The sequence below is a fragment of the Ranitomeya variabilis genome, chromosome 4, assembly GCF_051348905.1.
Source record: "Ranitomeya variabilis isolate aRanVar5 chromosome 4, aRanVar5.hap1, whole genome shotgun sequence".
Taxonomy (NCBI): domain Eukaryota; kingdom Metazoa; phylum Chordata; class Amphibia; order Anura; family Dendrobatidae; genus Ranitomeya; species Ranitomeya variabilis.
Genome location: NC_135235.1, coordinates 702,186,602 through 702,207,768, shown reverse-complemented (window position 1 = coordinate 702,207,768; position 21,167 = coordinate 702,186,602). Strand labels below are relative to the sequence as shown.

Below are 21,167 nucleotides of genomic sequence, written 5' to 3'. Positions count from 1 at the left end.
CAACATGTTTCTCTTACTATGGTGCCGGACCCATTTACCACATTCCAGGGATCATGGACCAGTTTGCATATATTAAAACAAACCAGTAAACAAGCAGAATCTTGGTTCCAGTCCAACAAAATTGAGATCACGGAGTGGCCAGTCCAATCTTCGGGCATGAATCCAATAGAACACTTGTGAGGTGACATTAAAAATGCCGTTTCTGAGGCAAAGCCAACAAATGTCAAAAAATTGTAGGATGTAGTCCGAGCATCCTGGGCTGGAATAACAGGTGACCGGGGCCAGAAGTTTGGTGACTCTATGCAACATGGATGTGAAGCCGTTCTAAAAAAACTGTAGGTAGCAACTAAATACTAGGCTAGTGATTCACAGGAATGATAAATCCAGAAAAAATACATATTGTGAGTCTGTAAAGACAAATGCAGACACTGCTGTTGATTAGAACGGTCCAATGTTCATTATTTGTTATTTTCTGTAAAGTAGTTAAAGATTATCTACATTTCTCTTCATGTTCTAAACTTGAGAACAGTGTGCAATGTCCCCAATGCTGGAAACAACAACTAGGAGAAAGATTTTGTGATTATAACTCATTTTTGTGAACGCACTGCTATGATTTTGAACGCTAGTTTATCATGGCGCAGGTGTAAAGCTATGTGCACAGGTAGGAAGGGTCCCCTGCGAGTTCTCCCACAGCGGATTTGATAAATCTGATAACCGCTGCGGTTATCCCTGCAGATTTATCGCGGTTTGTCTTGCGGTTTCCGTTGCGGGTTTACTCCTGCACTTGTTTTACTATTGATGCTGCATATGCAGCATCAATAGTAATGTTAAAAATAATTAAAAAAATGGTTATACTCACCCTCCGACGTCCCGATCTCCTCGGCGCTGCACACGGCGGTCCGGTTCCAAAGATGCTATGTGAGAAGGACCTTCGTGACGTCACGGTCATGTGACCGCGACGTCATCGCAGGCCCTGCTTGCATAGCAACCCTGCGACCGGACGGCCGCGTGCAGCGCTGAGAAGTGAGTATATCATTTTTTTTTATTTTAATTCTTTTTTTTTTTTTTTTACACCAATATGGTTCCCAGGGCCTGGAGGAGAGTCTCCTCTCCTCCACCCTGGGTACCATCTGCACATTATCCGCTTACTTCCCGCATGGTGGGCACAGCCCCATGCGGGAAGTAAGCGGATCAATGCATTCCTATGTGTGCGGAATCCCCGCGATTCCGCACAAAGAAGTGACATGCTGCGGATTGTAAACCACTGCGTTCCCGCGCGTTTTTTTCCGCAGCATGTGCACAGCGTTTTCGGTTTCCCATAGGTTTACATTGAACTGTAAACTAATGGGAAACTGCTGCGGAGCCACAGCTGCAGAAATGCTGCGGATCCGCAGCAAAATCCGCAACATGTGCACATACCTTAATGGTTTTCCTGTAGTTTATCACAATCCTCCTTGAAATTAGTTAGTTTTAATACAAATTGAAAAGTCAGGATAAAGGGAAACTCTGTTGTTATTGTACAGAAATTCACACTTGGCCTCACTGTACATTTAATGTTGTCGCTCATAAAAGCAAAGTTTGGCCAGAAAGACTGGACCTGGTCTTGTAGGGACCATATGATCACATTCACCAGCACAGAAGGGAGAGAAGGGAGATTCATCCAATAAGATATCAGGGATCTAGGAAGCCAACTGCATCATTACCCTCCCCTTTCTGTTACAGACCCATCATAATAGTTTTCTTCAAGTGATTTTATAACTTGTCAGCACATTCTACGTACCCTGTCATTTAGCTTTGTAGTTTACTGATCTGGGCAGGTAATGGTCAGCGTCTTCTAATCCCAGGGGGTAGGTGGATCCTCCAGGTTGTAAGTTCTTAGAAAAGGGCTTTCAATGCCCAAAGTGATTAGATCAGTTTTGGGTGGAGGAGAATGTTGTGGTCTTGAGGCCAAATAGTGATCACATGATTGTAATATGGCCGGACTACACCACCGATAAAGCAGCCACAGCCGGTGACTGAGAAGAATCTGTGATTTCTCTGTATTTAGTGGTCACTACTCACCTGGGTAGTCATATGAAGGAATCTCCTCCTTACACCGCTCATCACCCATCACATATGTCTCTGTAGTATTAATATGGGTCAGATCTTCACCCTGAAACAAATATTGTAAAAGTCACAGACAGGTGGAGAAGTCACATCTATGATCAGCTCTAATCCTGCCATCTCCACCGTTCTCATTACACAAGTATAAAACATATAATACTGGTGGATAAAACAAGACTGAGCACAAGACCTTCACCACCGTCTACACATCACAGGGGAGATCTCATGACACCTTCTCTCCATCTACCTGATGATCCTGAGGAGCATTGGGATCTTCTTGGTTACAGTCCTGTGGAAGAAGAGGACGGGGACATCTCTCTGGTGTTGTCCTCTTACTGGATAGATCTGGAGGAAATACATACAGGGACTGAATTCATTCTTTACATACAGATAATTATAGGCCGTGTGTATTTAGTCCTGTCTATTACCTGGTGATGTGAGGGGCTGGGGAACCTCCATCATGACGTTCTTGTACAGATCTTTGTGTTCTTCTAAATACTCCCACTCCTCCATGGAGAAATAGACGGCGACATCCTGACACCTTATAGGAACCTGACACATACAATGATACCGTCATCCCCCCGATCCCTTCACAGTGTTACTGTTTTATGTCCCAGCATTCCCAGCAGTGTCACCTCTCCAGTCAGCAGCTCAATCATCTTGTAGGCGAGTTCTAGGATCTTCTGGTCATTGATGTCCTCATGTATCAGGGGGTGAGGTGGAGGCCCAGTGATTGGGCTCAGGGGTCTTCCCCATCCCTCAGACACAGGGTCCTGACAGCGCTCACTAGAGGTCTTCTTCACCACTGTGTAATCCTGGTTATGGAGAGACACATTAATAAATCTCACTACAGACATTTCCAGAGTCCTCACCTCTCCAGTTCTGTCCATCTGTTATTCCCATAGATAAGAATGATGTAATGTGACACCATCAGAATCTCTCACCTCTCCAGTAAGCCGGAAGAGGATCTCTAGGGTGAGGTGTAATATCCTCTCCGCCATTTTGTCTCTGTCCATATCCATCTTTGAGGGGTAAATCAGGAAAATTCTCTTATATACAAGATCTTCACTGAGAGGATCCGATATTGTAGAGACCTGAATGAGAAGATGTAACATCATAAAAATCCTGTGTAATAATACAATTACTGGAGATAATAAGGGAAACATATGAGGAGATTTATTATTTTACAGTATGTAGTTTCCTTCTTTACATCTACTAATAAAACCTATATATTTAGGCCACAGACAACAAGCAGTTTCTCCCTCGGAGTCGGCAGCTGAATACGTTCCTCATAGACTCATCTTCCATAACGCTAATTCTCGTCTCATTTACCGACACTGGAATCGGCATTAGCAATACTGCAGGAGATATTCATTACACGTGACAGGAGAAATAACTACTTCATGATGAGGACGACATCTCCATCTTCTACTACGGCTCTAGAAACATATTTGTCCAGAGTCGGTCACTGACTCCATCCCCACCGGCCTCTATATGGAGGTTTCCCGTCTTCCCCGCACTGTAATCTTCTATCACGTTAGATCTCAGCTCTGAGTCACACACAGACGTTTGAGGATCTTATAAGAGATTGTTGGTAAGAACAAGACCGGAGATATCTGAGGCCAATGTCTCCATGTACGGGGTTTCTCTTTCTCAGGATATGACGGTTTTCTTTGGTACTTTCCCCCCATTAGAAGGGACACCGGTGGATATTGGGGTCTTTACCTGCTACAGTCCTGGTGGGATTTACTCGGTACAGTGGACGCTGGGCGAATATCACCATCAATTCCCCTCAGACTGAAGGAACATCGCTCCTCTACTCGGCTCTATGGATCCAGGATGAAATCCACTGCGGCCCCTGCAAGAAAAGAAGGAGAAAGAGCAGAAGTTGGGGGAGACCACCGTGGCCTGAGATTTCTATGGCTGCTCTGTGCGCACAGGACCTGTGATGAGGTCACAGGAGGGGAGGAGTCAGGGGTCACATGATCAGGGGCCTCAGTGTATGCAGGACTCTGCTGTGCTGGTTGTCATGGTGCTGGATGAGGGGAAGTTTATGTGTGGGGTCAGGAGGGGTTTACAGTGTGGATGTAGCAGAGCCGCGTGTGGGCGAGGTGTACGGAGCAGAGCCGTGTGTGTACGAGGTGTACGGAGCGGAGCCGTGTGTGTACGAGGTGTACGGAGTGGAGCTGTGTGTGTGCGAGGTGTACGGAGCGGAGCCGTGTGTGTACGAGGTGTACGGAGTGGAGCTGTCTGTGTACGAGGTGTACGGAGCGGAGCCGTGTGTGTACGAGGTGTACGGAGCGGAGCCGTGTGTGTACGAGGTGTACGGAGCAGAGCCGTGTGTGTACGAGGTGTACGGAGCGGAGCCGTGTGTGTACGAGGTGTACGGAGCGGAGCCGTGTGTGTACGAGGTGTACGGAGCAGAGCCGCGTGTGCAAGGTGTATGGAGCGGAGTCGTGTGTGTACTAGGTGTATGGAGCGGACACTGGCTGTGTCGGATCGGAGCAGATATTGCTCCTCGCTCTGACACTGACTGGCACAGGAGACACGGAGGTCTTTATCAGTGGCGTATCACAGCTGCAGCGACGTGAGCGGTCAGCGGCGCAGCTGGATGACACCATTCAGCGCCGTGGGAGTGGAAGCTGCCGGCTGCTGCGAGGGAGCGTGGTGAAAGGTGTGTGTGTGTAGTGATGGAGAAGGCAATGATGGGGGTGGGGCAACCATGTGTGGCCATTATACTGTACCCAGCATTGTGTGGGGCCATTATACTGTATGGAGCATCGTGTGGGGCCATTATACAGTATGGAGCATCATGTGGGGCCATTATACAGTATGGAGCACTGTGTGGACATATTTTTTTTTGTTTATAATTATTGTTTACGAAACATTGTGATCAGAAGTGCTAAATGGGTGTGCTTGGGGCGTGACTAGTTGTGAAATGGGTGTGGTCAGAGGTGTGGCCTAAAATTTGCTGCGCACGCGGCTAACTTTGTCCCTCTTTCCCTTCCTCGAAATTTAGAGGTATGTTGTGTGTACAAGGTGGATGGAGCAGAGCCGTGTGTATTATTATTATTAATTTATATAGCACCATTAATTCCATGGTGCTGTACATGAGAAAGGGGTTACATACAGAGTTATAGATATCGTTTACAGTGACAGACTGGTACAGAGGGGAGAGGACCCTGTCCTTGCGGACTTGCATTCTATGGGGTGTATGAGCTATATACCCCCGTATACCCCCAGATTCAGTTGCAGATCCCTCTGTATACCCCAAGCTTCGGTCGCAGACCCCTCTGTGTACACTGTATACACCCGTATACCCCCAGCTTCAGTCACAGACCCTGCTGTGTACCCTGTATACACCCGTATACCCTCAGCTTCGGTCACAGACATCTGTTTGTACACTGTATACACCCGTATACCCCCAGCTTCAGTTGGAAACCCGTCTTGGTACTCTGTGTGCTGTTCCGTGTAAGTTATGCTCTTCAGCATTTATGTGTTTTCATGTTATGTATGTTCTTACATTTCTGCTCTGCTGCCACCCAATGGCCTTTTTCCATATGGTAGCTAGTTATTAATTAATTCTTGTCGGCATGTCTTCCACTTCTGGTTCAGGGGTCAAGTCTTCTCTTCCTCTGGAAGCCATTTAATTTTTTAGTTTACATCCTGTTGTGAGAGGACACGCTTGAACCGGGCTTAGGAAGGCATCAGTTTTTCGACCCCTTGCTGCTCACTCGCTGTCACAAATACACTTGCTGCACCTGGCTCAACTCTGGAGAAGTTACTGTATACCATCCTATGCTGTATGTCCAGATTTCCGAATAAACAAGTCTGGACTGCACAATCCCTGGTGTGCATCATCTCTCCGGACGCTGAACAGCATTGGTCCTGTCTGCCCTACAGCAAGGAAAACTGAAGGTACGAATCTCTCTCACAACACCTATTAGTCAACTACACCTCCATTCGCCTCATGTGGGGACAGAATACTCTGTATACACCCGTATACCCCCAGCTTCGGTCACAGACCCCTCTGTGTATGCTGTATACACTCGTATACCCCCAGCTTCGGTCACAGACCCCTCTGTGTACGCTGTATACACCCGTATACCCCCAGCTTCGGTCACAGACCGCTGTATACACCTGTATACCCCAACTTCGGTCACAGACCCCTCTGTGTACTGTACACTGTATACACCTGTATACTCCCAGCTTCGGTCACAGAACCCTCTGTGTACACTGTATACTCCCGTATACCCCCAGATTTGGTCACAGGCCCCTGTATACACCTGTATACCCCAGCTTCTGTCAAAGACCCCTCTGTGTTCTCTGTATACACCCGTATAATACCAGCTTCGGTCACAGACCCCCCCTGTGTACACTGTATACTCCCATATACCCCCAGCTTCAGTCGCAGACCCCTCTGGCTACACTGTATATGCAGCGCCCCAGAGTCCTGGTCGTTGCAGTACTGTTGCTCTGCCGCAAAGGGGAGTGATGGTACGTCTGATGGCACTTAAGGAGTTCACCTGACCAGGTATCACAATCACACATTACACTTCACACTCTGGCCTCCAGGGGGTGACAAGGGTTCTATGTATTAGGCCACTCCTCACAATCTGGTAAAACTGGGGGTTGGATAGGAAGTTAAAAAGAAAGCTGACTGGGTTTTGCCCAGGCAACACCTAGTGAGAGAAGGGGTTGCTTGGGAGGATTCAGGTGGGTCCCTGTCAGGGGTGGGATCCTGACAGAGGCCTAGCGAAAAGGACAGATCGTTACGGAACCGCGCCTGCACCTGATTGCGGCGGTATCTTAAGAAAGGATAAGAAGCGAGGTTTATTGTGGTGAAGTGAGAAACGAGATCACAGCACAAAGGAGAATAGAACCAGTAGGAGTCGTGCCTTAAGATCGTGGTAACATCCTACTGAGGCGCGTAGCCGGTGGCTGGAACGCTGAGGAAGTATTGGGCTCCAATCATTACTTCAAACAAGCGGCAGGGCAGTTGACTTTAGGTTGGCTGTCTCATCTAAATCACCTAAGCAGACATAGGAGGCAATTGTGGGAGAGGGGCGACTCTAGGGTCCCGGAAGGACCCCAGGCCTACCCGTCATACGGGTGCGTCCTAGCCAAATCATCTGGGGGACGGAGAAGAACATCAGAACAGAAACGAGAGTTGTGAGAAAGAACATCAGAAACAGACACAACAGTTGTGAGGACTATCCCGTGGTGCTCAGCAGGGAGGTACTACAACACACAGGCGCTAGAAGGTAGGCACTGATTTCCACCTGCAAAGGAAACTCTGGATGTGCCTTCGGACCGGCCGGTCTCAGCCAGCCCTATTAGCAGTGCTCTGGATTGCGGATCCTGAAGCCTACAGTAAAGAGGTAAAGAGACTGCAACCCTGTGTCCTCGTTATTCATCGCACCTTGCACCACGCACCGGCGTTACACCTTTCATTGGACGCCCCTTAGCAGGGTCACGGACCGGGTCTAGCCACCGTGACAACCCCAGGAGCGAGACAGAGAGGCCCGGTACGGAGTACGCCGCGGCCCTGCGCCTGGGGGCGCTCCATATACACCCGTATACCCCCAGCTTCGGTCACAGACACCTGTGTGTACACTGTATACACCCAGTTTTAGTCACAGACCCCTCTGTGTGCGCTGTATACACCCGTATACCCCCAGCTTCGGTCACAGCCCCCCTCTGTATACACCGGTATACCCCCAGCTTCGGTCACAGACCCCTGTATACACCAGCTTCTGTCACAGACCCCTCTGTGTACTCTGTATACACCCGTATACTCCCAGTTTCGGTCACAGACCCCTCTGTGTACCCTGTATACACCCGTTTAGCCCCAGCTTCTGTCACAGCCCCCCTCTGTATACACCCGTATACCCCCAGCTTCGGTCACAGACCCCTGTATACACCAGCTTCTGTCACAGACCCCTCTGTGTACTATGTATACACCCGTATCCTCCCAGTTTCGGTCGCAGACCCCTCCATGTACACTGTATACCCCAGCTTCTGTCACAGACCCTTCTGTGTACTCTGTATACACCCGTATACCCCCAGCTTCGGTCAAAGACCCCCCGGCTCTCTCACACTGTAGAACTGACCTCGGACACACACAGTAAAACTGCGGCCGTCGGTCTCTCGTCTCTCACACATATATTGATAACCTAAGATGTAGTCAGACGAACCCTCCTACAAAACGTGAGAACAAAGTCATTACTACAGGACTGTATAAGAAAGGGATTTATTCTACAAGAAACGCTGGGGCCACAAATGAGAGAATCCGGGCCCTGTGGCTGGATACTCCGGGCCCCCAGCGTGTTAGGACTAGATGGGGTCTTTGTCCCTGGAGCTTCTCTCCTCGGTATAATGAGACTCTGACCTCGGTCATATAAAGAGGGTTGGAGTAAAGTAGAAACGGCCTGAACATGAGACCTTGTCTGATCTCTGTGTCCTGTGTAAGAACTATGGAGATAGTGATATTCTTCTGTATAATGGGGCGTGGCGCTGGGCCTGAATATGAGACCTTGTCTGATCTCTGTGTCCTGTGTAAGAACTATAGAGATAGCGCTATTCCCCTGAATAATGGGGCATGGCGCTGGGGCCTGAATATGAGACCTTGTCTGATCTCTGTGTCCTGTGTAAGAACTATAGAGATAGCGCTATTCCCCTGAATAATGGGGCATGGTGCTGGGGCCTGAATATGAGACCTTGTCTGATCTCTGTGTCCTGTGTAAGAACTATGGAGATTGCGCTATTCTTGTTATTTATGACCTTGTTTACTCAGGCTTGTTTGTATGCATCTGGTCCACCCTTAATTCTCTGACCAAGATGAGCAGAGACCACTCCTCTCTGCTTCACACCTGAACACACTTAGTTGTACATATATTGCATAGCTAAAGTCTGCATGACTCAAGGGTACTGTCACACCCTGCAATTTTCGTCGCTACGACGGCACGATCCGTGACGTCGCAGCGTCGTATGAGTATCGCTCCAGCGTCGTAGACTGCGGTCACACTTTGCAATCACGGCGCTGGAGCGATGCCGAGGTTCGCTGGTAACCAGGGTAAACATCGGGTTACTAAGCGCAGGGCCGCGCTTAGTAACCCGATGTTTACCGTGGTTACCAGCGTAAAAGTAAAAAACAAACAAACCGTACATACTCACCATCTGATGTCTGTCAGGTCCCTTGCAGTCTGCTTCCCGCTCTGACTGAGTGCAGCCGTACAGTGAGAGCAGAGCTGTGATCTGCTCTCACTTTCCGGCCGGCGCTGTGATCTGCTCTCACTTTCCGGCCGGCGCTCACAGTCAGAGCGGGAAGCAGACTGCAAGGGACCTGACAGACATCAGATGGTGAGTATGTACGGTTTGTTTTTTTTTACTTTTACGCTGGTAACCACGGTAAACATCGGGTTACTAAGCGCGGCCCTGCGCTTAGTAACCCGATGTTTACCCTGGTTACCAGCGAACGCATCGCTGGATCGCTGTCACACACAACGATCCAGCGATGACAGCGGGAGATCCAGCGACGAAAGAAAGTTTCAAACGATCTGCTACGACGTACGATTCTCAGCAGGGTCCCTGATCGCTGCTGTGTGTCAGACACTGCGATATCGTAACGATATCGCTAGAACGTCACGAATCGTACCGTCGTAGCGATCGTAATTGCACTGTGTGACAGTACCCTTAGTCTGCAGTGTGATTCCTAGAAGTGTGTTTTAAATGTGTGAAGATAACAGTAGAATTAAAACCTGAATTGGAACTGAAGGTAACTGGACACAGTCACTGTAAACAATGTTTCTGTTTATTTTCACTCTCACCCCTATAATCCTTCACTTTATCCTACCTCCCCTAATCCCCACACCAAGTAAGGAACTGTTTATCTCTGCTTCAATTCTCCCCATCCATCTCACCTCCTCCTCAGAACTGTTCCTTAACATACAATCCTCTGTCTCCAAGCACAGACAGCCCCCTCATGCTGTCATGTCGGACGCTGTTCAGACCAGGTCGTTCAACAGACAGCGGTAATTCCGCTTTTGACCACTATGCGCTCATTGGCGTCGGATTGATTTTATCTAGCTGGTCCGGGGTTAATTTACCTGATGCTCGGATTGGAAGCTGGGTCACACCCACTGCCTTTAAATAGTTCTCCTGAACATTGGGCGTCGCCGATTATAGCTTCTGTCTTGTGCGTTGTTATCTCTTTCTGGAGTGGTGAGCTAGTAGTTGGAGTATCGTTGCTGGTGGTGTATTTCCCTTTGTCTTATTTACTCCTTCCTATATTTGTATTTATTTTGCCCTGGGCATTTATAGTGTATTCCTGAGTGACTGCGGCGTGGTGTATATTTTCCGTTATCCTTGTCTGTTCTAACTGTGGGTATTGGTGTATGATCTTTTTACTGGGTGGAGGGCGGTGGTTTCAGCCTAGGGTTGAAACAGGAGACAGGGCGAGGGTCGAGGCCTAGACATGCACACCATCAGTGTAAACTCTAGGTAGAGGGTCAGTCAGGATTTCCCTAGTCTGAGGGAAATTGCAGGGGCCCGGGTTATTAGCTCTTGCTCACCTACTCTCCCCGTGACATTATAATCGGCCTTTAAAACAAAAAAAAGGGGTTTCCTTTTTTTTTGTCTTGTCATGGATCCCATGACTTCCATAACCCTCCAGTTGGAGGCGCTGTCCCTACAGGTCACTGAGTTGAGGGGGGCAGTGCAGCAACAAGGACTAGCAGTATCTAATGTGCAAGCTGGAGCGACAGGTAGAGTTGCTGAGCCTAAGTTTCCTTTGCCTGAAAAATTTGCTGGGGAACGCAGTAAATTTGTTTCTTTTCGTGAAGCTTGCAAACTATATTTCCGTATGCGCCCGATCTCCTCTGGTAATGAGGCTCAGCGTGTGTGCCTGGTGTTGTCATTGTTAAACGGGGATCCTCAAGCATGGGCGTTTTCTTTGCCATCTGATTCTGCTGCATTTGACTCTGTGGAGAGTTTTTTTTTCCTTTCGTGGAAATATTTACGATGAGCCAGACAGAATGGCTCTAGCAGAATCTAAGATATGCACTATTCGCCAGGGGGAGCGAGTAGCAGAGGATTACTGTTCTGAATTCTGCCGCTGGGCGATCGATACACAGTGGAATGATCCAGCGCTGCGGAGTCAGCTTATTCATGGGGTTTCTGGAAGGGTTAAAAAAGCCCTTCTGATGTACGAGACTCCTACTTCTCTAGATTCTGCTATGAGTCTGGTTGTCCGCATTGATTGCCGTTTGCGTCAGGGGGAGCATGAGACACCGCCTGTGGGAGAGGGTTTAGGTTCACGTGTGGTTGCTGCAGGTGAGCCCATGGAGCCTATGCAAATCGCAGGGGTGTCACATGTGAAGCGTCGAGCCCCTGAGCTCAGGAAGCAGGGAGCCTGTTTTTACTGCGGTAAGACTGGTCATTTTATTAACATCTGTCCTCTACTGTCTAAGAAAAACGCAACGGCGGAAAGCTTCTAAGCTCAGAGGGTGTGGAGGAGACCAATCTGAGCTTATGTATATCCTCCATGGTGGTTTCTCAATGCATGCTTCCTGCTAAGGTTATAATCGCTGGCAGTGAGCTGCCAATTACTGTGTTTGTGGATAGTGGTTCAGCCACAAATCTCATTGATGAGGAGTTTGCGCGCACAGCAGGTTTTAGGATTGAAAAACTGCCTCATCCTATCCGCGTGGTCACCATCAATACTGCACCTCTCTCACAGGGGGAAATTACTGAATTTGTGGCTGAGGTGAAACTCCACATTGGGGTTCTACATTCCGAGCAGGTTACATGTAAGGTGCTCAGCAATCTTCCTGCTCAGGTGGTTTTGGGTTTTCCATGGTTGTCTATGCACAACCCGGTAATTGACTGGAAAACTCAGGACATAATTCAGTGGAGCGAATTCTGCCAGGAGAATTGCCTGGCCACATGTGTGTCTGCTGTGACTTCAAGCGTTCCGGAGTCACTTCTGGATTTTGTGGATGTGTTCTCTGAGAAGGGTTGTTCAGAGTTGCCGCCACATCGCCCCTATGACTGTACTATCAGATTTAAACCAGGGGCCAAATTGCCTAAAGCAAGGATGTTTAACATCTCCGGTCCGGAAAGACAAGCATTAAAGAATTACATTGCTGAAAGTTTGAGCAAAGGGCACATCAGGCCTTCATCCTCGCCTGTGGCAGCAGGGTTCTTCTTTGTGAAGAAGAAAGATGGTGGATTACGCCCGTGTTTGGATTTCAGGGAATTGAACCAGATTACAGTTCGTGATCCATACCCTATGCCACTAATACCAGATTTGTTCAACCAGGTGGCAGGTGCTAAGTGGTTTACCAAGCTTGACCTCAGGGGGGCGTACAACCCAGAGTCCGTCAAGGTGATGAGTGGAAGACGGCTTTTAATACCCCTGAGGGTCATTTTGAAAATTTGGTGATGCCATTTGGGTTGACTAACGCACCTGCAGTGTTCCAACATTTCATTAATGATGTGTTTTCGCATGTTTTGGGGAAATTCGTTATCGTGTACCTAGATGACATTCTCATATATTCTTGCGACCGTGATACTCATTTAGATCATGTCAGGCAGGTGTTACAGCTTCTCAGAGAGAATAAGCTGTATGCTAAACTTGAGAAATGTGTATTTTCTGTTCAAGAGTTGCCTTTCTTGGGTTATATTGTGTCTGCTTCTGGTTTTAAAATGGACGCCGCTAAGGTGCAAGTGGTGCTGCATTGGGAACGGCCTGATAACCTGAAAGCACTTCAGCGGTTCCTTGGGTTTTCTAACTACTATAGGAAATTTGTCAAGGATTTTTCCATCATTGCTAAACCGCTTACTGACATGACTAAAAAGGGTACCAATTTCTCCGTTTGGCCTGAGGCTGCTGTGCGCGCATTTGAATTTCTTAAGAACAGTTTTGTTTCAGCCCCCATTCTTGTGCAGCCAGACGTATCAAAACCTTTTGTTGTGGAAGTCAATGCGTTTGAGGTTGGTGTGGGGGCAGTACTATATCAAGGCTCATCTTTGAGTGATTTGCGTCCATGCGCCTATTTCTCCAAGAAACTGTCGTCCGCCGAACGTAACTACGATATCGGCAACAGGGAGTTGTTGGCAATCAAGTTGGCCTTTGAGGAATGGCGACACTTCTTGGAGGGGGTCGGTTCATCAGGTTACTGTTATTACCGATCATAAGAATTTGCTTTATTTGGAGTCTGCCAAGCGTCTGTCCCCCAGGCAGGCTCGCTGGGCATTGTTTTTCACGCGGTTCAATTTTGTTGTCACTTACAGACCGGGGTCTAAAAACACTAAGGCGGATGCTCTGTCCAGGTGTTTTCCGGGGGGAGAACCTCGGGAGGATCCAGTACCCATCCTCCAAAAGGGTGTTGTGGTTTCGGCTCTCACTACCGAGGTTGAGGCTGAGATTGCCGAGGCTCAGGAGGAGGTACCATCTGAGCTTCCCATCAACAAATCTTTTGTTCCGCTTCATCTCCGCTTAAAGGTTTTGGCGGAGCATCATGATGCTGTCCTGGCTGGCCACCCAGGGGTTAGAGGTACCTTGGAGTTGGTGTCACGTCGGTTTTGGTGGCCCAAGATGCGACAGGACGTGGTCTCATACGTGTCAGCTTGTACCACGTGCGCTAGAGCTAAGACGCCCCGCTCCCGTCCTGTTGGCACACTACTTCCTCTTGAGGTGCCTAGTAAGCCATGGACGGAAAGCTCCATGGATTTCATCACTGATTTGCCCTCCTCAGCTGGGAACACGGTCATCTTGGTGATTGTTGATCGGTTTTCAAAAATGTTGCACTTTGTGTCTTTGCCTTCGTTGCCTAACGCTAAGATTCTGGCTCAGGTATTTGTGCAGGAGGTGGTCAGACTCCATGGGGTTCTGTCTGACATCATGTCTGATAGGGGTACTCAGTTTGTGGCAAAATTTTGGAAAGCACTTTGCTCACGGCTGGGGATCAAGTTGTCTCATTCTTCGGCGTTTCATCCTCAGTCAAATGGTCAGACTGAGCGTATGAACCAAAATTTGGAACAGTACTTACGCTGCTTTGTCTCTGATAACCAGGAGAAGTGGTCTACCTTTCTTCCTTTGGCTGAGTTTGCCATCAATAATTTGTGTTTGTGTTTTTTTGTGTTTACGGGCTACATCCTCAATTTTGTACTTTGAGTCAGAGGGGCTCTTCTGGCGTTCAGGACGAGGACCAGTTAGGAGCACAATTGTCATCAGTCTGGAGGAGAGTTAAACAGCGCCTGTTGAGTGTGGGTGCTAGGTACAAACGTGTGGCTGACAGTAGGCGTGTGCCAGGTCCAGACCTGAGTGTGGATGACTGGGTGTGGTAATCCACAAAAAACATTAGACTCAAAATACCATCCCTTAAATTGGGTCCACGGTTTATTGGTCCATTTAGGGTCACCGCCGTCATTAACCCAGTAGCGTACCGATTGGAGCTTCCTACGGTGTATAAGATACACAACGTGTTCCACAGGTCTCTTTTAAAGAAGGTGGTGGGTTCTGTGGACGCGGCGCCTATGCCACCTCCAGTCTTGGTGGATGGTAATTTGGAATTTGAAGTCTCCAAGGTGGTTGACTCTCGTGTAGTGCGCCGCACTTTACAGTACTTGGTACACTGGCGTGGTTATGGGCCTGAGGAGAGGTCCTGGGTACCAGCCTCGGACATTCATGCGGATCGGCTGGTCAGGTTTTTTCACCGTCGCCATCCGGACAAACCGGGTCCTATAAGCCGTGAGGGCCCTGGGGTCCCTCGTAGAAGGCGGGGTACTGTCATATCAGATGCTGTTCAGACCAGGTCGTTCGACAGACAGCGGTAATTCCGCTTTTGACCACTATGTGCTCATTGGCTTCGGCTTTATTTTATCTAGCTGGTCCGGAGTTAATTTACCTGATGCTCGGATTGGAAGCTGGGCCATGCCCATTGCCTTTAAATAGTTCTCCTGAACATTGGTGGTCGCCGATTATAGCTTCTGTCTTGTGCGTTGTTATCTCGGTCTGGAGTGGTGAGCTAGTAGTTGGAGTATCGTTGCTGGTGGTGTATTTCCCTTTGTCTTATTTACTCCTTCCTATATTTGTATTTATTTTGCCCTGCCCATTTATAGTGTATTCCTGAGTGACTGCGGTGTGGTGTATATTTTCCGTTATCCTTGTCTGTTCTAACTGTGGGTATTGGTGTATGATCTTTTCACTGGGTGGAGGGCGGTAGTTTCAGCCTAGGGTTGAAACAGGAGACAGGGCGAGGGTCGAGGCCTAGACATGCACACCATCAGTGTAAACTCTAGGTAGAGGGTCAGTCAGGATTTCCCTAGTCTGAGGGAAATTGCACGGGCCCGGGTTATTAGCTCTTGCCCACCTAGTCTCCCCGTGACACATGTCGTCTCCTGCTCCCACCTGCTAACACTTTCTCTGCTCCTTCTCACTGCTGGTGATATCTCTCCAAATCCTGGTCCTCCTCACCACATTCCCACAGTCATTTCTACCTCCCATCCACATTCTATCACAAATTTCCATAACCTCTCTAACCTTATACCCATTCGCCCAACCCCCACTTCCCCAGTCCCACTAACAGGAGCTCTGTGGAACGCTCGCTCTGTCTGCAACTTGCTTTCCTACATCCGTGATCTCTTTGTTACTACCAAACTTTCCTTCCTCGCCATCACCGAAACCTGGCTCACCCCTTCCGACACAGCCTCCCCTGCTGCACTCTCTTACGGTGGCTTCCACCCTTCTCACACACCCCGCTGCAGCAGCAAACATGGCGGAGGAGTTGGTCTTCTCGTGTCAGATAACTGCTCCTTCACCCCAATCCCACATCCACCCTCTGATACCCTCCCTTCCTTTGAGGTGCACTCTGTGAGCATCTACTCCCCCTCCAATCTCCAATTGGCTGTCATTTACCGCCCCCCAGGGCCAGCCACCACCTTCTTTGACCACTTCACCACCTGGCTACTTCATTTCCTTTCCGCAGACATCCCCACTATCATCATGGGCGACTTCAACATCCCCATTGACACTTCCCTCTCAGCTGCCACTAAACTTCTATCTCTCACGCAGAAATCTTAAACATCTTGACCTACATTCATTCTCTGAATCCCTCCTCCCTCTCACAGACATAAGTTCTTTACACAATGCGGATGACGTTGCCGCTCTATATAACACCACAATAGCTGTAGCTCTGGAATCTGCTGCCCCACTTACACATACCAAAGCTCGCAAAATCAACCGACAGCCCTGGCACACCAGCCTGACCAAAGAACTGAGGCGAGCTTCCAGGGCTGCTGAGCGCAGATGGAAAAGATCCCACTCCAACGAGCACTTCATCGCATTCAAACAGTCCCTCACTACTTTCAAGACCACACTCGCCACAGCTAAACAAACCTACTTCTCATCTCTCATATCCTCCCTGTCTCACAACCCTAAACAGTTATTCAATACTTTCAATTCTCTCCTCCGCCCCCCAGCACCTCCTCCCTCTCCACTTATCTCAGCTGAAGACTTTGCCTGATTTTTCAAGCAGAAGATTGATAACATCAGAGACAGTTTGGGTCAACAACCCCCAGAGCCCTTCCTCCCAACTTCCCAGCCCTCCACCTCCAAAACCAACTTCTCCACCATTACAGAAGATCAACTCTCCACTCTACTCTCAAGATCGCATCTCACCACCTGTGCACTTGACCCGCTCCCATCCCACTTCATCCCAACCCTAACCCATCTCTTCAACCTATCACTAACAACTGGTGTTTTCCCCTCAAGCTTTAAACATGCCTCAATCACACCTATCCTCAAAAGCCTTCTCCTTACCCATCCTCTGTATCTAGCTATCGCCCTATATCACTTCTCCCTTATGCCTCCAAACTACTGGAACAACACGTCTACCTTGAACTGTCCTCCCATCTCTCTTCTTGCTCCCTCTTTGACTGCTTACAATCTGGCTTCCGGTCACACCACTCCACTGAAACTGCCCTAACTAAGGTCACCAATGACCTCTTAACCGCCAAGAGCAAGCGACACCGACACTACTCTGTCCTCCTCCTCGACCTGTCGGCTGCCTTTGACACAGTGGACCATTCCCTATTATTACAGACCCTCTCACCCCTTGGCATCACAGATTTGGCCCTATCCTGGATCTCATCATACCTAACAGACCGGACATTCAGCGTCTCCCACTCACACACCACCTCCTCACCTCGCCCCCTGTCGGAGTCCCACAAGGTTCAGTCCTTGGGCCCCTGCTCTTCTCCATTTACACCTTTGGCCTGGGTCAGCTCATAGAATTTCATGGCTTCCAGTATCACCTCTATGCTGATGACACACAGATCTACATCTCTGGACCAGATATCACCTCCCTACTAACCAGAATCCCTCAATGTCTGTCCACTATTTCATCCTTCTTCTCCGCTAGATTTCTGAAACTTAACATGGACAAAACAGAATTCATCATCTTTCCCCCATCTCACGCGACCCCCCAATGAACCTATCCATTACAGTGCATGGCTGCCCACTCTCCCCAGTCCCACAAGCTCGCTGCCTCGGGGTAATCCTTGACGCTGATCTCTCCTTCAAACCACATATCCAAGCCCTTTCCACTTCCTGCCGACTTCAACTCAAAAATATTTCACGAATCCGTACATTCCTCAACCAAGAATCTGCATGCCCTCATCATCTCTCGCCTTGACTACTGCAACCTCCTGCTCTGTGGCCTCCCCTCTAACACTCTCGCACCCCTCCAATCTATTCTAAACTCTGCTGCCCGACTAATCCACCTGTCCCCCTGCTATTCCCCGGCCTCTCCCCTCTGTCAATCCCTTCACTGGCTCCCCATTGCCCAGAGACTCCAGTACAAAACCCTAACCATGACATACAAAGCCATCCACAACCTGTCTCCTCCATACATCTGTGACCTCGTCTCCCGTTACTTACTTACACGCAACCTCCGATCCTCACAAGATCTCCTTCTCTACTCCCCTCTTATCTCCTCTTCCCACAATCGTATACAAGATTTCTCTCGCGTATCACCCCTACTCTGGAACCCTCTACCACAACACATCAGACTCTCGCCTACCATCGAAACCTTCAAAAAGAGCCTGAAGACCCACCTCTTCCGACAAGCCTACAACCTGCAGTAACCACCGATCAACCAAACCGCTGCATGACCAGCTCTATCCTCACCTACTGTATTCTCACCCATCCCTTGTAGATTGTGAGCCTTCGCGGGCAGGGTCCTCTCTCCTCCTGTACCAGTTATGACTTGTATTGTTTAAGAATATTGTACTTGTTTTTATTATGCATACCCCTCCTCACATGTAAAGCGCCATGGAATAAATGGAGCTATAACAATAAATAATAATAATTCTTCTGTATAATGGGGCATGGCGCTGGGGCCTGACTATGAGACCTTGTCTGATCTCTGTGTCCTGTGTAAGAACTATGGAGATCGCTCTATTCTTCTGTATAATGGGGCATGGCACTGGGGCCTGAATATGAAAACTATGGAGATCGCGCTTTACTGTTAGGGAGATGAACAGATACAAGCTGAGCGACGTTGTGAAGTTATACCTGAGACAAAAAGATTTTGTTTTGAATTTGCAAAAATTTTTCCAGCAAAACAGTTAGTAAACCTTTATAAAACAGCCTTATAAAGAATGTCAAGTGCGGAATATCAGGGTGTAATAAGAGCAGAGAAGATACCAGTTGGTGGCACAAAAGGAGATTTACTTCCCTCAGTGTTAATAAAGAAGCTATTGTAATGGTTGGACGGGACTTTCTAAGCCGAGATATAATTATTCAGAGACGTAGAGAACATATTCAGCTTATTACAGAAACACATAGATCATATGATGCTCTGCAATATCCTATAATATTGTGGAATGGCCAAGATGGCGATCACTATAATCTAACAGACTGATCCCAACACTGCGAGGCCGACCAATAAACCAACCAATAAACATATCAGCTATGGACTTCTACGCCTACCAAATAATGACCAGACAACAATGGAGGTAACTTTCTCATCAATGTGTAGTAGATCTGTATGCCAAGGTGGAGAGCGAGCGTCTTCTGTACGTACAGCTGAACCAACAAACACTTACAGGGAGGCCATGCCAAAAGCGTGGTCTGATGGAGGATGGTCCACACTGGGACCTGACATTGCAGGAGGCGTCCCTCACTCGCTTTCCACCTCATCTTCTAACCTGCTCCCTATAATACCTACAACCTGTGCACCTTCCAATCCCCGGGCTCTGTGGGACAAATACACAGAATATCCTAGAGGAGATATCCATAGAGAGCACAGGAGAGGTCATCCGGACTTAGATATAAATGTCACTGCCGACAGATCCACCACAGTCCTCCTGACTCTAGAAGAAAGGAGCCAATGTGTCAGTAGTGACCCTCTAATAGCATCAGGTCACCGGCACCAGCTCCACCAGCCTGTGTGTTATGGGAGAGATAATCTGGGAGAGAAAAGCCAGGATTTGGGGAAGATGAGGGGATTTGTCCCAGTAAATAAGCCTCTTCTGGTTGATGACCACAGATCGGGGGATTTGGCAATTATGGCTCAGATTCCAGGTGGGAATGGGAGACTGTTCTCCTTGATGCCCCAGGAGGTTCCGGTAAAACATTCTTATTAATTTGCTGCTCTCAGAAATTCCCTCCATCAATAACATTGCTCCGGCTGCTGCATCGTCTGGGGTTGTGGCCGCTCTCTAAGTCTACGTTCACATTAGCGTTCGGCGCCGCAGCGTCGGGCGCCGCAGCGTCGCCGCATGCGTCATGCGCCCCTATATTTAAAATGGGGGCGCATGGACATGCGTTGTGCTGCGTTTTGCGACGCATGCGTTTTTTTGGCCGCAAGCCTTGGGCGCAGATAACGCAACAAGTTGCATTTTTTGTGCGTCCAACTTTCGGCAAAAAAGGACGCATGCGTTTTAGCATGCGTTTTTGTTTGCGTTGTGCGTTGCGTCGCCGACGCTGCGGCGCACAACGCAAATGTGAACGTAGCCTAACGTTGCTAAAAGTAGAGCAGTTCCCCCCATTAAGTGATTGCATCCCCCCAGATCTTTCATAGACCTTAGTGATATTACAGACGGGAGATTCCAAGAGCGCTAGATTCAGGGGTAATCCTAGTGCTGACTGAGCCGTGCGCCTCCATTACCTGTTCTTACAATTTACATTTTACTCAAAAATATACCTATAAAGAGAAAAATCAGACAAACTGGACATTTTGCAGTGGTCTCTTAATTTTTGCCAGGGCTGTAAGTATAATTACAACTGTGATTTGTCAAAAATCACAGCTGACGTCAAGCCCAGGGTTAGTAATAGAGAGGTGTCTATGAAACACCCTGTTTCCTAACACTGTAAGTAAAAATAAAGAAACACAGATTAAAAACATGTAATTAAAATATAAAAACAGACACCCTCTTTCACCCATTTACCAAAAAAAAACACCTGCAGGTTCAATGAGATCCACAAGGTCCAGCGTAATCCACTTCAAGGTCCCAAGATGATCCCCTGCTCTATACATACAGCATCATGTGCGGTCATTATACAATATGGAGCGTATTGTGTGTTCATTATACAGTATGGAGCACTGTGTGGCCATATTTTTTTGTTTATAATTATTGTATATGAAACAGTGTGATCAGCAGTGCTAAATGGGTGTGGTTGGGATGTGGATATGGGTGTGACTAATTATGAATGGGTGTGGTCAGAGGCGTGGCCTAAAATTTGCCGCAAACTTTGTCCCTCTTTCCCGTCTTCAAAAGTTGGGAGGTATGCATGCGGCGATGCTGCGGCGCCGACCGCAAATGTGAACGTAGCCTTAAAAGGAGCAGCACCAGCAGAGGAGCTGAATACTTGTCACTTGTCAGCACAGCAGAGTCCTGCATACACTGAGGCCCCTGATCATGTGACCCCTGACTCCTCCCCTCCTGTGACCTCATCACAGGTCCTGTGAGCACAGAGCAGCAATATATGTGGAGTGCGGCTCTTCGGGTGGAGGTAGGTGCTGGAGATTCCTCATTACTGGGCGCAGGGGACATTA

General features: G+C 48.4%; 3 protein-coding genes across 3 annotated transcripts in view; 1 reads left to right on the top strand and 2 right to left on the bottom strand.

Moving 5' to 3' along the window:
- Positions 1-21,167, bottom strand: part of LOC143766434 (uncharacterized) — a 353,435-nt gene that overhangs the window by 129,322 nt on the left and 202,946 nt on the right. The window lies entirely within an intron of this gene.
- On the bottom strand, positions 1,071-4,037 carry LOC143766460 (gastrula zinc finger protein XlCGF66.1-like). The gene is made up of 6 exons (XM_077254175.1): positions 3,829-4,037; positions 3,048-3,197; positions 2,739-2,918; positions 2,532-2,655; positions 2,351-2,448; positions 1,071-2,152 (listed from the first exon to the last, which is right to left on the bottom strand). Exons 2-6 carry the CDS (start codon positions 3,123-3,125, stop codon positions 2,054-2,056), a joined length of 579 nt encoding a protein of 192 aa, XP_077110290.1. The 5' UTR covers positions 3,126-3,197; positions 3,829-4,037; the 3' UTR covers positions 1,071-2,053.
- Positions 21,094-21,167, top strand: part of LOC143766458 (gastrula zinc finger protein XlCGF66.1-like) — a 59,762-nt gene continuing 59,688 nt past the window's right edge. The window contains exon 1 of the mRNA XM_077254173.1: positions 21,094-21,124. The gene's annotated coding sequence lies outside the window, so the exon portion shown is untranslated. The remainder of the gene's footprint in view (positions 21,125-21,167) is intronic.

Bases quoted from the DNA above. Each gene is read 5' to 3' on its own strand.
- LOC143766460 (XM_077254175.1), bottom strand. From the start codon at position 3,125: ATGGATATGGACAGAGACAAAATGGCGGAGAGGATATTACACCTCACC. The intron at 2,919-3,047 runs GTGAGAGATTCT...CTCCATAACCAG, and splicing joins TCTTCCGGCTTACTGGAGAG to GATTACACAGTGGTGAAGAA. The intron at 2,449-2,531 runs GTAATAGACAGG...TATTTCCTCCAG, and splicing joins CCAGCCCCTCACATCACCAG to ATCTATCCAGTAAGAGGACA.